Below are 16,005 nucleotides of genomic sequence, written 5' to 3'. Positions count from 1 at the left end.
AATAGCCTGTTTTAGGGACTGACTTAGGTGGTAAGGGTTCTTGAGTTGAGGAATCAACATACAGCTCTCTCTGCTGAGAGTTATTGCGATTGGCGCCAGATCCTGACCTAGTCTAGGGCTCAAATTGTACCTCTACCTTTCTTGCTATACTATGAGCATCCTCAACAAAATAAATATTATGCAAAGAAACAATCATTAATGGAAATATCAAGGCGATTGATGTATCTCTGAACCCTCCGGGATTCTTTCTCAGCCAAGTCAATGCATGCTGCAAAAAGACTGAAAAAAATTCTTCTGTAGTCCACTACAATCATTTTCTACAATTTTGGTATTGCTGCAACAAGATTGGTCATCCATCCATTATCAACTGTTTCATTTGGCGCAAAATTTGCATTATAGCTAGTCCTCGCCTGCGCTTGGTGTTCTGTACTTGATCCCACCCCTCCCAGGTAAGCATTGTACAGTGGGTTGCAGTGTCAACGTTGTGATGTTCTAGGGTGTGCAGGGGCATCATTTCATTGGTATGTGATTGTGATGTCTTGGGATATGACTTATCCATTTTATTGCTATCATCATTTTTATGTGAAAAGATAAAGATTTTTTAAAAAAGATAAAAATAAATTTCTGGCATAGCAAACTGATCATAATATCTCCTAATCATGAATATATTGAAGGTTATGTCTCAGTTTCTCTTCACAGGTTGCAAGCCATGAAAAAGAATTATGAAATTTAAAATGCTAGGAGTAAATCCACTCCATGGAGAATATGTTGTCATCAAAGGAATATTGTAGTTGCAATTCCAAACTATGATGCATCGCAGAGCAAGACTATACACAAGCTCTTAACTAATCCAAATAACAAATAGAATTCAGGTCCATACCTAAGAAATATGGATCTCCTCAATTCCAATTTGGAAGATTCCGGAACTGTATAGATATTGCTTCTGTCAAAAATTTGACAAGCTGGTTCCTATCAACCTCCCATTCCTTCTTCAGCTCAAGATGACGAACCTGCACATGATAACTTGTGGATTGTTCACAGAGTACCTCAAACACAGATATTAATGTAGCTGCAAACTGGAAATAAAATAAATAAGCTTCTAAATAGTTCAAATAACATGATAATAAATTACAACTTCATTAAGAATGCCACTACAATCTCTGATTTTATCCTTCTTTGTAAATATGCCAGAAAAGCTATCCACATGATTTAAATCAATTAAATGCAGGCCCACAAAGTATATAGAAACCAAATGAGACAAACACCTCACAATCTCCGGAAACTGTGAATTATATAATTTGTTGGAAGACAATACATCTAGCAGTAGGGAAAAAAATAACATAAATCATTTCTAAAGGAAGATAGAAATTATTACCTTTACTAGACCTGTTTGAGATAGACCAGCTTCAGTTATGACAATAAGGCATTTGAGATCATGTTCACTTGCATATTCATATTGTTCAGTTAAACTTGGGTCTAACAGAGGAACAAGTTCTGCCTGTAATTAAGTTATTTTTAAGTTATAAGGAAAAGGTCAAAATATCAAAATGGTCCCTCAATTTTGCGTTTTCCGCCCTTTTAATCCCTCTAATATAAAATCCACCTTTTTTGTCCTCGTATTTGTACTTTTTTGTCCTTTTGGTGCCTCTAATTTACGGATTTGCCTTTTTGGTCCTTCCAGATGATGAACTGGAGGGACCAAAAAGAATGAAAATGTGCAAATACGAGGACCAAAAGGGCGAATTTTATATTAGAGGAACTAAAAGGGCGGAAAACGCAAGATAGAGGGACCATTTTGATATTTATACCAAAGGAAAATAAACCATAATAACTTTCATTGGGAAACAATTGTTTGATATGTTTCACGTGAATGATTCAGCAGACCTTCAAATTTGCTTGCCATAACTCCGCAACAATTTCCATGCGTTCTTGCAGCAGCCCACCTCCACCTTTTGAACAGACAAGAATACCAATATGGTTTTCACATCTGTATCAGCATTGTGGCAGGTTGTAAAAATTCTTCAGAAAGTTGTGAGTAAACTTCAGAGGAAACCAATTGAATGACGAAAGAGAGATCAAACCTGAAATTTCTGATATCAACTGAAGAATGAGGAAATATCTTTTCCAATGCAAGGCTGACTCCAACTGCATTCGGAGAGTAAGATTTCTGCAAAAGAAATTGAAAAATGTGAGAGTACATCTAGTTTGTTTTAGACTTCTTGCAGACCTAAAATAGGGAGCATTCTTTGAAAACAAAAATAGGGTTATATATTAACTGTGTTTGTTTAATTTTATTTTGGTCCTTATTTAAGCAAGTGTGACTGGACATACCCATTTTATGTTAAATTAGGCCAACGATATAACTTACCAGTGATTATCTGTGTAAATTTTCCATGGAGACAGGTGAGTTGTATTTTGTGGCTATTTAATCACCAAATTCCTAATTAAAATATCTGCAATTTGGGGTCATGGCTGCAAACTTATAAGGGCTATGACCATATGAATAGGTACCTCACAAATTTTATTCGTTCATAGGAACATGGCTAATTAGGACTTATCAGATCTTTCAGGATAAACAAATATAGAATAAAAGAGAAAGCAAAGCGAAGAAAGAACAAAATATGAGAAAAAGAAAATTATAGAAATAAAAAAAAAATGGAACATGATACTAAAGATGTAAAGAACCCAAAAATTCTGAAGAACACACCTTTACTCTCTCTACATTGAGTAATGAACTCTTTGACCCAAGATCAGTGAATTTTCAAGTTAAGATGTTATTAGAAAACACAATTAAAACTTCTGATCAATAATCAATATATAATGCTAAAATCTAGAAATTTTCAAATTTTGTTATGCCCAATGCCTATGTTTCAGTTGAACAGAGAGAATGGTCTATCATAGGCACAAATAAAGACGTGCAAATAGATGGCATACAGCACAATAAATGGCATTCAAGACTTAACATATGACTAGACCAATATACAAGGTATAAAAAGTACTTATCTCCATCTAATCAAGGACAACTCCTGGATCATTTGTCAATATACATGCTTATTTATCCTCTTTGATTTCATGATCAAGATACACATTACATTAACATTATTTGTCAATATTAATGTGACATAGCAGAATAGAAGTTTTGGTTAGTTACTGTATATGCCTTCAAGATTATTGGACAAAAGACATGAGGATAACAAGGTTAGATATGATTAACCTACATGCTGATGATCCCACTTTTGACGTAGTAGATGATTATAGCAGCCTCCTAGAGCAAACAAAATTCTCTCATAAGCTGCTCCAGGACTATTCTCCTTGAAATGTATCTGTGCAATGATGTATCCAGACTGTTAGACAACCACAGGAATGCACACTAAGCCACTGACGTTCCCAAGATCATACTATTAAAGAATTCTTTTAAGTTGAGTGAGAGTGGTTTTATACTGGCTAACAAAGATGCTATCAATACCACATACACACACACACACTATTCATCCATAATGCAGTCAGAAACAACCAACAAGTAGTTACATAGACAATATTAACCAATAATGGAGTCAGAAACTAAACCAGCACAACATTCACTATTTACACACTTTTATGAACTCAAATTTTGTTTGGAGGCACTCATAGCTTATAGCATTATGGTAAAATTAAATGATAATACAAAAGATAATGGCCCAACAATATCATCATTATCCTGTTTTTATAAAAAAACAAAGTATACTATTCATCTTGCAGATTCAAACTGCATAATCATGCTAAAAGGAAAAAGGAGAAGGAAAGGCAAGTCTATATTCCCAATAGCAAGTTACCAAACCTTTAAAAAGGTGGATTTTCTAACAAAGTAATACTAAGCAAAATCAATTAGGACTGAAACTTAGGGAAAATTTGAGATGAAATTGTCACACTCATGCTGACACAAACACAAGCTAACTTCAGGTTGACATTAACACAACAAACATTCTCCTGCTTGGGAATACAAAAAGATGACCACATGCCCTGCTATACATCATTTGGATTTATATAAGAATATGTCAAGGACATGGTACTTGATTGTAAAATGAAGATTGCTGTCCAAACTTCTAAAATAAAAATTTCAAGGAATAATGCACCATAAAGGAAAAGGAGCAGACATGGCATAGTCTCTCACCTGAAAATAGAGGTCCTTATAATAATCTTCTGGAGGGGGTAGGAGGACATCTGCAGAAATATTTTTCTCAATCCCCCAGATTCTTAAATAACTTAAAAGGGCTGACATCTCTTCAAAGGCCTTGTGGGTAAATTTATCTGCAATCATTTTGAGTTATCATACATAATTTTTCTCAATCAACAATAGAAAGAAACAAATAAAGACATGACAAAACCTGGAGAAAGAGCCCCTCTCAATCTAGCAAGGGTTTGTTCTGCAGATCCACAAAACCTTAAGTCCGCTGTTTGTAATCGGTCAACTGTTGCCGCAGAAATATTACGATCCTGTATAAAGAACAATTCAAGCATGTGTCTGAATGTTCTCGATCGAGATGTTACTTTAATGCAGTTGTGCAAGCATTAAATTATACAGCACTAACTGAATCCACTACAGACAATGTAGAACAGATAATGGCTTAAAAATGAATAATTAACTAAAACTTTGTCTGGTATCATTGAATTAAAATTGGTGGGATCCCAAGGTTGAAGTTTCTAGATATAAAACTTTCTCCTAGATTTACAAAGTCAGATGAAAGTTCCACTGAAGCCTCCATGTTAGGTTTTTATGTTCTTGAACCATTCCTTCAGATTCCCACAGAAGTTATTTCCATCCTACATACATTTTTTCTGGTAAATAGCGAAGGAAAACAGGAAGAACATTTGGTCAAAGGAGATTGATATAATTCTTATTGTTTTTAATTTTGTTCATTCTCATTAATAAATTTTTTAGGCTTATATAGAGCCTTACACTTCACTCTTATAAAAACAACCCTGGACTATTTCATAGTTACCTATTTTCCCATAGGCCCCTGAAAAACATGAAAATATATAAACATACAATAAATCTCCACACTCCCCCTCAAGATGGGCGAAAGATATCCACTAAGCCCATCTTATCACATCCTCTAGCTAAGTCTGACGAATTGAGCCCTTTCGTTAGACAATCTGCTGCCTGGTCTTTGGTTGAAACATGGCCTAGCTTTAGTAGTCCACTATTCAACTTCTCTTTGATGAAGAACCTATCGATCTCGATATGCTTGGTCCTATCATGTTGCACTGGGTTGTTGGCAATGCTTATGGCTGACTTGTTGTCACACCATAACTTCATTCTGACTCTTTGATCCAGCTTCAACTCCACCAACATACCTTTTAGCCATAACTCTGCAACTCCCAAAGCCATAGCTCTGTACTCTGATTTCGCTGTCAATCTTGCCACCAAAGACTGCTTCTTACTCTTCCAAGAGACCAAGTTACCTCCTACAAAGATGGAGTAACCCGAGATGGATCTCCTATCATCGGAACAGCTAGCCCAATCAGAGTTACAATACCCCTCAATGCTCACATGACCATTTTTCCTGAATATCAGTCCCTTTCCAGGAGCATTTTTCAAGTACCTCAGGATCTGGTACACTGCATCCATATGACCCTTCCTCGGGTCATGCATGTAGCGACTCACCACGCTCACTGCAAAAGAAATATCAGGACGCGTGTGACTCAGATAGATCAACTTGCTTGCCAATCTCTGGTATCTCTCATGATCAACTGGTTCTCCGGCCTTTGTGCTCATCTTGAATCCTTGGTCGATCGGTGTAACTGCAAGTTTACACCCCAACATACATGTCTCCGTGAGAAGATCAATTGCATACTGCCTTTGAGAGAGAACCATTCCCTCCGCTCCTCGAGCTATCTCAATCCCAAGGAAATATCGAAGCAAACCAAGATCCTTCACTTCAAATTCTTTGCCAAGTCTCACCTTGAGTTGGGCAATCTCCTTCTCATCATCCCCTGTGATGATCATGTCATCCACATATACTGCAAGTATAGTAACGCAACCCCCATTTCGTCGAAAGAACACAATGTGGTCAGCGTTGATTTGCTGGTATCTCATACCTACCATAGCTCTCCTGAACCTATCGAACCAAGCTCGAGGGGATTACTTTAGCCCATAAAGAGATTTCTTCAACCTGCAGACCTTGCCCATTGTTTGGTCTGTGCCAAATCCTGGTGGTATATCCATGTACACCTCAACTAAATCCCCATGAAGAAATGCATTCTTCACATCTAGCTGGTGTAGCTTCCACCCACCATTCACTGCTAGCGAAACCAACGTCCGGGCGGTGCTCATCTTCGCTATAGGTGCAAAGGTTTCATCATAGTTGATGTCATAGGTCTGGCTGTACCCTTTTGCTACCAAGCGTGCCTTGTAGCGCTTAACCTGCCCTTCTGGATTCTGCTTCACAGTGAAGACCCACTTGCATCCAACTGCCCTTTTCCCGGATGGTAGTGATACTAACTCCCATGTGCAATTTTTGTCAAGAGCCTTTAGTTCTTCCTGCATGGCTGCCTTCCACTTTGGCCAACACTTGGGCATAGAGACAATGTCCAAAGATGCAATGAATGCTCCATATGTGGATGATAGATTAGAGTATTGAACAAACTGGTCAATATTATATAGAAACCCAAAACGATCAGGAGGATTTCCCGCATTGCCGCGAGAAGTCCTCCTTAATGTCACGGGAGAAGAAAAGAAGAATCATATCATCTAGGTATGTGGTAGATGATGTAGGTGTCTCAGGAGTTGGAGAAGGCCGAGATAAGGAACTTGGCACAAGTGATACTATAGGCATTGGTACATTCACCTTTTCCCTCCTCTTGTACACTCTCAGCTCCCCATGAGCATGTTTTTCTCTTCTTTCTTCTCCTGCCACCTCTATTTCAGCCTCTTCTTCCAGCTCATCCTCAGTCGATTCTTCCCTCAAAACAGGACCTGATCCCATGTCTAATTGAATCACCTTTTCTTCCTCACTTTTCTCCCCCTCTCACCCTATTTCTCCACTATCTGGCGAGTCACCAAAGGGTGAGGTTACTCCCAAGAGGTAGTATGGCTCAGACTCGCGAAAAGTCACATCCATACTTGCAAACAATCGCCTTTCTCCTGGGCTCCAACACACATACCCTTTTTGAGTGGCTGAGTAGCCTACGAAAACACATTTGATTGCTCTAGGATCTAGCTTCCCCACCGTTGGTCTGTTGTCTCTCACAAAGCACACACATCCAAACACTTTCAAGGGAAGAACTCCTCCATTATCACCCTTCAGCATCTCACAAGGAGACTTCCAATCCAATATTCTCGAGAGCATCCTGTTGATCAGCTGAGCAGCTATCAAGACCGCTTGCCCCCATAGATGATTTGGGACATTCATCGATATCATCATACACCGGGCTACCTCTAAAAGATGTCTGTTCTTCCGTTCTGCTACCCCATTTTGTGCCGGTGTATATGGGCAATTAGTTTGATGATGTATCCCCTGTGTGGACAAGTACTCCCCAAATGCCTTGTTAGTGTACTGTCCCATTATCGGATCCCAATACCTTAACCACGGCACCATATTGAGTTTGTATTGCCTTGTGAAAGTCTTTGAAACAAGCAAGTACATCATTCTTATTTTTCATCAAATACAACCAAGTAAAACGAGAAAAACAATCAATAAAAGTCACAAAATATCTATAACCATTGATTGTATTTGCCGGACAAGGCCCCCACACATCATTGTGAATAAGATAAAAAACACCAGAACTCTTATTCCCAGAGGTATGATAAGAGCTTCTGGTATGTTTTCCTAACTCACAAGCATCACAAACTAACTTTTCTTTATTTGCCCTTTCATACAATGAAGGGTACAACCGACTCAAAACAGGCAATGAAATGTGTCCCATACGCCGATGATGCAGTAGAAACACCTCCTCTACAGTCATCCCAGACACTCCTACTCCTGTCCCCTCTACCAAGAATCCATCCCTTCTCTATCCATGTACCACAATCCTCTATGCCACGTGCCAGTCCTAAGTCTTCGACCTGTCCCCTTCTCTGTGAAGTTCACCTTGGGAATATCAAAAGAAACAACACATTTAGTTGGAGGATAATAGCACTGATAGACAATAGATTTACTGGAAATGAGGGAGCATACAATACATTGGACAAGGTCACTAAATCGGTACATTTAATCGTATCCTTACCAACCACAGGCTGGAATGTGCCATCCGCTGTTTGGATGCTTTCTGGATGGGTCAAGTGAGTGAAAGAAGTTAACTCACTAGACGACCCTGTTACATATCGAGATGCAGCAGAATCTATGATCCATTCTAGTAATCTAGAGGGAGGTATAAGGCAAAAGCATGTGCAGTACCTGTGGCAGAATGAGCAAAAATAGAAAGATTACCCCTGGAGTCAGATATGGATATCTCATTTGTCATGCTCTTCTTTCCCCCATGTCCTGCCATTCTCTGCTTCCTCTTTAGCATCTCGAAGAGCTCATGCTCCTCCTCAGTAAGAACTGACTTCTCCTCTATTTGTGGATCTATCATCAGATCAGATGTGCTCGGTAACCTCCACCTCTGCCTCCTCTATGGCCCCCACATCCACGACCACGATCTCCAGATTGTCCTCGCCCACCTGTCTCTCTCTCATTAGGTGGCTTTGGACAAGCTTTACTCAGGTGGCCCACTTCTCCACAGTTGTAGCACTTGCGGGTCTCCCCCTACGTACCTGTCATACATGAGCTCAAGGTAGCCAAAGTTGATCGAACACCTGGAAGTCCACTCGACTCAGAATGTAGCCTCATGCGACTTTCTTCCTGTATCATAGCAGAGACAGCCTCATCCAATAAAGGGATCTTTGTTTGGGCTAGAAGGACTGATCTCCTCTTATCAAAAGCCGGGTTTAAATGAGCCAAGAACTACATAGTCCTCATTTGTGCATTGAACTCTTTACTCTTGGACCCTGGATCACTGTAGCTCGATATAGGTGAAAAATGATCAAGATCTTGCCACAGCTGTTCCGGCTCCATGGAGTACTCCTGAATAGATCTATCACCCTACACCACCGCCTCTATGTCGCGCTGGTCTGGAACACCCTCATATGGTTCTCAGCCCCAGCATAGGTCCTCTTCAGCTTCACCCAAATATCCTCTACCTTTCGAATACCATCCACTGTTGAAGCAACCTTTGGAACCAGAGTTCAATAGCCAGGTGTAAAGCAAAGCGTGCGTGGTCCTCCACTCATCCTCCTCAGCTCTTCCACTTGTTGGCTCAGCCTTGACTCCTGTCAGGTATCCATCTAGCCTCTTCCCCACTAGACCAGCCTCAATCCGACGCGACCAACTCAGATACGTGGTTGGTCCATCAAGCTTCAAATCTACAGAAGGAAAATCTAGCCTCATAGGTTGTGGATATACCGGTGTCGATCTCTCCCCTTGCCGACCCAACACCAAAAGCAAGGTTTTGAGCTCCGTTTCATTCAATATTTTCATAATATCCTCCATCGATCAATCTCAAGTATCAAAGTCTAGATCACACAGATCACACAGATCTCACGTGACTTCCTTCCTCTTCTTAACTTGACCCAGTCTCGATCTTCTTTACCCACAAGATCAAGATCCCTTTCATTCAACCTTTCTTTCGTTTCTTAACACAATCTTGGTCCTTCAAGTCATCAAGATCTAGATCAAACCCATCTCAACCCTTTCTTCGGGATCGGTGGGGTATCAGGCCCCCACCTGGGCAAACTTCAATTGACGGAAAAGGAGAAAGGTGGTGGCCTAGTAGAGAAGAGATGGGCGGCGGCGGAACTTCGTTAGGGTTTTGCTAGATTTCTCTCTGATACCATATTGTTTTAATTTTGTTCATTCTCATTGATAAATTTTTTAGGTTATATAGAGCCTTACACCACTCTTATAAAAACAACCCTGGACTATTTCATAGTTACCTATTTGCCCATAGGCCCCTGAAAAACCTGAAAATATATAAACATACAATAAATCTCCACAATTCTTATGTAAAATTTACAAAAATAACTAGACAAAGTGAACAATTGACTTCTTAAATTTTATTGGTCTCTTTCTGTTTCCAGCTATCTCTATCCTGAATCAAATATAAGGAAACTAGTAATGACACCAAATAAACATTGTTGAAAAGGTCATGATTTCAATATCAGCAATATCACTTGCCTAATTAAGTATATATTTCCTCGTTCACCAAAAAAAGGAAAAGCATTTAGCTTTTTGAAGAAATTACAAGTTATGGATGATGTGAAACGATAGATTCACTAACATGAATCAAGAATTGATAGTTGTCTTTCACATTTCCCTAGGTGTTAACTTTAAGAGATTGACGCCTGATTGAACAGCTATAGGTATAATTTGAAGTCACAAAGATTAAATATATTAAGTTATTGAAGGACACTTCAATAACTAGAAGAACAACCTTTGATTTCCTTCCAAAGATCCATTGTTCATCATTAAGTTGTTGAAAAGTTCAATTGAAATTTTAAGAAGTCAACTAACTAGGACAACTGTTTGCTCGTCACATCAAATCATTCTTACTATGAGCTCTCTAAAGATACTCCCTTCCAAATGATCTTTGAATGGTCACAGATGCTGATCAATTTGCAAATTTAGTGGACTCCTTGTGTAAAAGTTCAATCCATGTTATCATGCAGGAATCTAGCCTCCAAATCACATGCATTACAATAATAAAACAACGAAGTCACCTTTCTCCAAGAACTAAAGCAATTTGTAAGTCATTTGATTTTATTTGCAAATTTAACTATTCTGAGCATATGACATGGTATTAAACCTCCCATTTCCAACAATCTATATACACACATCCTCAGGTTGAACATTCATATCACACTTGGGAGTCTTCATCACAATATCATGAAATGCCAAGAAGAAAAAAGAATGGCGAGAGAACACATAATGAAAAGGAAAATAAGGATAATATATTCACACTAATTCACATTAAATATTTGCAAGTACAGAAAATTAATACATATTTACTAATGTATGTTGGGGTGAGTCACCATATCCTATTGTTTCCTTCTAACTGTGCCAAAAACTATTGCATGCTTCTCAACCAAACTCTCATTTCAGTCCATGAACTATACTTCCTTGAATGCTCTAAAAAGTTAAGACAGGAAAATCATGTACTTTTCTCAAGTACCAAGCTTCCTCCTTACCAGTAAATAAATGAATAACTAAACAATAATAATGAAGATAATAAAATTAATAAGAACAATGTTGGGCAAGTTGTTTGCAAGTATGCTGCTGCAGCTGCAATTCGGAAATGTCAGCATTGTTCTTTTACACAATAGATCAAATCATTTACTAATAAGAAGTCCTCCCAAACCATTCATAGTAGAAATAAACTTTCATTATTTAGAACAGGCACTTCACAGGAAAGATTCAACTAACCATCAGACAGAAGGTGGCCAAATCAATTTCAGCCAATCATGATCAGTCAAGTTACGCAGCATAAATCCACCAGATAAAAAAGAATCACACCCTTTGAATTTCTCCCCAATCCCTCATACAGGACGTGCATAACCACATTCAGTCAAATAACATACATATATCCCTGAATTAAATCATCCAAGGGGGTAGACAGGGGGACCTATCTTTTCTTACCTCTTCATCCTAGTCTCCCAGAACCTTTCCTTAATGCTTAATTTTGCTCTTTGTCAAAACATGATTCAAGGTTTTAATTGTGGCCTTCATTATAATTTTAATCAATTGATGTATGCTGATGACTTGGTCCTCATTTCTCGTGCTTCTAAACAGACTGCCAGAAATATCAATCTATGTCTATTTATAGTCGTCTCACAGGTCAAATTCCTAACTTATCCAAATCGGCGATCTATTTTCCCTCCTGGTTCAATTCTCGGGTTGCTAACAGAAGCTGCTCTATTCTTAGGTTCAGAACTGCTTCCATTTCGTTGACCTATCTTGGGGTTCTTATTACCCCTAAATGGCTAGCAGTAATGTCCTTTGATCCTATGATGGACAAAATCCAGTATAACCTATGCTAGATGGAAACATTCTAAACTTTCTCCTGCTGCCAAACTGTTTTGATTAACTCATCTCTCCTCTCCATTCCTACTTATTATCTTTCTGTCTATCCCATTCCTGACTCTGTTTTGCATGAGATTTCCAAAGTTGTTAAGGATTTCTTATGGCATAAGGGTGGCAATCGAAAGGGCGTCCATGCTATTGCTTGGAGTAATGTTATGTTAGACAAAACTGAGGGGGGTCTTGGTATTAGGAACTTTCTAATTGCTAAGCACTCTCTTATGGCAAAGAATGTTTTCCAATTTCTTTGGGGTGAACATCCTTCATTCCAAATATGGTGAGTTCAATGTCTGGCGAGATTCAATTCCCTCTAATTGTTAGTGGTTTTTCCAGGGGCTTTGTCTTTTTGCGAATCAGCTTAAACCGTTTTGCAGGATTAAGACTGTCAATCCTAGCCACACATCTTTCCTATTTGATCATTGGTTTTCTGAAATTCCCCTAGCCCTCAATCCTACTTTTGTCAATATGGATTTGAGTTTGGCGGAAAGTAATGTCGCTGATATGATTGAAGGGGATAATTGGAATATTCATCATTTGATCATTTTATCTTTCCTAATGCTACTCATCTTATCTCCAATCTAGGGCAAATTGATCATTCTGATTCCAATTTTTGGGTCTGGGGTCCTAGATCTCAAAACTGCAAAATTTCTGCTTCCACTTACCATATTTTAAATTGCAGACCAGTTCCCACTGATGTTTGGGTTGGCTGGAAAATTATTTGGTCCCTTAAGGTCGCCCCCTGAGTAAAGCATTTCATCTGGCTGGTCTTTCATGGGAGGGTAAATACCAGTGAATACCTCTACCCCCTTAATCTTGGCCTTAGAAACATATGCATCCTTTGTGGTGATGATTATGAAACTCTTGAGCACCTGATCATCTATTGCAGGAAATCTCAGTTAATTCGGAATGAGTTGAGTTAAAGAACCAATCATAACTTCCTCTTCCCTGATGGATTATTGGTTTAAATCATTCTATTTTTTATAAGTCTGTCATTGCAGCTGCAGCTTGGTATATTTGGAAATCTCGTTGTGATGCTCTCTTTAATCATGTGCATCCAAATTGCCCAGCCATTGTTAGCAGATCCCTTGCTCATGCAAGAGATTTTTCTCAAGGCCACTCGAATCAAATGAGCAGGAACATCATTCTAAACAACTTCTCAAATTCAGATGATCTTTTTCTCTTCTCCTCCTCTGTCTAGAATGATGCAGCATAGGTAGGTAAATCAGGGTTTTTCATTTCAAATGCTAATCATTTGGTTGTTCTTGCAAGTTGTAGTTGTTTTCATAGTCAAAATACTTTGGAAGCTGATCTTCATGCTTGCAAAATGGCCCTCCAAGACGCTTGTAATTATTGTCCAAATATCCAGCATATGTTCATTACCAATCCTCAGATCATTAATCTCCTCAATACTGACTTTCATCTGTGCTCCTCGCATCTTCTTGATTGGATCCACAGCATCAAACACCTCCTCAGCTCTCTTCGAAGCCCTGCAATTCATGTAATCCTGAACAATTGGACAGCCCCTGCTACCAGTCTTGCCAATCATGCCATCAATCTTCACACGACTTCTCTATTTCACCAAGGCAGAGATCTCCCTCGTTGGATCATGAAAAGTTTTAATGCTTTTGGTTTTAGTTTTGAATAGCTGCTGTTGTTCCTTCTGTTTCTGGACTTATTTATTTTGACTCTCCTTAGCTTCCTTTCTGTTTTAGAAATTCAACCTTTGGCGCTTTAAAAAAAAATAAAAAAATAAAAAGCTATACATATCACAAAAATAATCAGTTTTGGGAATCAGATTTATTTCATGCCAAAATCTCTACACTAGGCTAGAAGCCATGTGGCATTGTTGTCTTGACTTACATTACGGTAATTGACAAGCCAATTTACTATAAAACTAAAATTGACAAGTCAATTTACTAACCTGAAGGAGCTGTCTCCGAATCAATGCCCAGTTGGTTTTACGAATGGCAGACTGAGGACAAGATGACGTAATTGAAGATAGAAGCTTCATTCAAGCAGAAATGTCAGTTTTTTTTTAAAAAAAAAAAATTATCGTTTCATTTATGGAAAAAGCCTGAGTAGCATACCTCAGCAACACATTGTCTATGCTCGCCAGGGATCCCTGCCCAGGTCCAAATTGCTTCTAACAGGGCACCATGATTAAGTTGAATACTTATGGCATCAGGATTCAGAAAACGGGTCGCAATATCCACTACCACCTGGGTATTATATGAAAAACTTCAGACAGATTGAAAATGTAGCCCCTAGTAGATGTAAAATGTATGTCATCCCTCTCATGACACAACAGTTCTAAGGTTTGACATAGTCAATAATCCCCACCATAGCTACTAGCAGAAGTGCAATATCTTTTATCATGCTTCCACACAATTCATGACTCAGACGAACCAAACCCACACAGAGTTGCATAAAACAGGTTCCACTATCTTGAGGATCCTATATTCTCAACTAACAAGGATATTACACCAAAATAGAATTCACCTCATTTATGCAAAGAGTGGATTGGTTCACAAAGAAGTATCATTTGCAGTCCCTTTTAATCTTGATGAACAACTAGCTAATGTAAGGCAAATGTAATTGGCTTCATTTAAGCTGTAATTAGATTGGGCCCATTAAGATCACTTTTATTTTCAGTTTAACTCATTCCACTTTACATTTTAATATTAAAAAAAAAAATCGATGAAGACGGGCACATTAAGGTTGGGAGATCCATAAAACAGTAGTCCATTTTACAAGTCTCAACATAAGGGCTACGAAAGGTTGAATATCAGCATTGCTACCCTTGGATGTCTAAGTCGTTTCTCAAGTTAAAACCCGTGATGGTCAGCCATCAACAAGCAACCTTTTATGGGTGTGGCAAGTCAAGGTCAAAGATTTAAGATATATATAAATATGTGAAAATTAAAAGCTAATTTGATTGATGGAATCTATTAGGTACAATTCTGGAATGAACATCAAAAACTTCCTTTGTGTAATCTTTGAGAACGAAACTTTGTAAATTTATATACATACATATGATGGAGAAGAAATTTAATTGTTAACTTACAAAGACAGACAATCTGAAGCATTTTGAAGGTCAACCGAGATTTCAAGTGTGTGCCCTATTAGTAATACCAGATATATAAGATGACTCATGTGAAACACATGCACAACTTGTTCATCAAATTCAACAAAAAAATCTAACTATACAATTAGATATGGAAGCCATCAAAGATATGAAGCAGAAGAAACTGTTGATTAGCAGAACCCCTTAACCTTCAAGTTGTGTAAAATAGCAACACAAAGAAATCCCTTAATTCAACACAAAAATAAACAGATTCAACTGCTGACCATTATTGGAACATATGGAACTTAGCAATCCAAAAGTTGTTTTTGTCACACATTACATAGTTGAGATCAATATGAGTACTCATCAGACATGCATAGAAAAAACCAAGACAGCACAATTTTACTCGATAATTAAGAAATTCATAGCAAAAAGAAAAATAGATATGCATAATTCTGGCACAACAAAAATGTCATTTGTCACCAACTTCCTTGAATGAGTTCAGTGATGATACCTTGATTACTTCTGCCTCTGTCAGTGATGGGGCACCTCCAATAATGTCAAAATCCCCCTGAAGAAATCTTCATTTGTAGAAACTCACAGTTGACTTTGAGGTAAGTATAAATTAAAAAATCTGCAACTTAAGCAGAATGAAATTAAAAAATAATAATAATAATAACAGTGCAACGCAAAGACCTGAAGAAAGCGAAGTGGGGTTGAATGGCCAATTGCCCTCCTGTAAACCCAGGAGATCTCATAGCGCTTGAAAGTTGAGATCTGCAGGTAGTTGAGTTTATGACAAATAGGATATGGTTTAGGGAAGCAACAAAAATTTTTAATCAGAAAAAA

General features: G+C 38.2%; 1 protein-coding gene across 3 annotated transcripts in view; it reads right to left on the bottom strand.

The window, feature by feature from the left end:
- LOC120260743 (eIF-2-alpha kinase GCN2) overlaps positions 1 to 16,005 on the bottom strand; it is a 33,731-nt gene that overhangs the window by 6,304 nt on the left and 11,422 nt on the right. For all 3 annotated transcript variants that reach the window (XM_039268300.1, XM_039268301.1, XM_039268302.1), the window contains 11 exons: positions 15,853 to 15,933; positions 15,671 to 15,727; positions 14,180 to 14,311; positions 14,014 to 14,097; positions 4,365 to 4,473; positions 4,151 to 4,287; positions 3,219 to 3,323; positions 2,082 to 2,167; positions 1,885 to 1,987; positions 1,376 to 1,498; positions 881 to 1,010 (listed from right to left, as the gene is read on the bottom strand). In XM_039268300.1, the coding sequence (XP_039124234.1) occupies positions 900 to 1,010; positions 1,376 to 1,498; positions 1,885 to 1,987; positions 2,082 to 2,167; positions 3,219 to 3,323; positions 4,151 to 4,287; positions 4,365 to 4,473; positions 14,014 to 14,097; positions 14,180 to 14,311; positions 15,671 to 15,727; positions 15,853 to 15,933 (1,128 nt within the window). In that variant the 3' untranslated portion in view covers positions 881 to 899. The remainder of the gene's footprint in view (positions 1 to 880; positions 1,011 to 1,375; positions 1,499 to 1,884; positions 1,988 to 2,081; positions 2,168 to 3,218; positions 3,324 to 4,150; positions 4,288 to 4,364; positions 4,474 to 14,013; positions 14,098 to 14,179; positions 14,312 to 15,670; positions 15,728 to 15,852; positions 15,934 to 16,005) is intronic.

Source organism: Dioscorea cayenensis, chromosome 5 (genome assembly GCF_009730915.1).
Source record: "Dioscorea cayenensis subsp. rotundata cultivar TDr96_F1 chromosome 5, TDr96_F1_v2_PseudoChromosome.rev07_lg8_w22 25.fasta, whole genome shotgun sequence".
NCBI classification, from domain to species: domain Eukaryota; kingdom Viridiplantae; phylum Streptophyta; class Magnoliopsida; order Dioscoreales; family Dioscoreaceae; genus Dioscorea; species Dioscorea cayenensis.
This window is presented reverse-complemented; position numbering and strand designations above follow the sequence as displayed.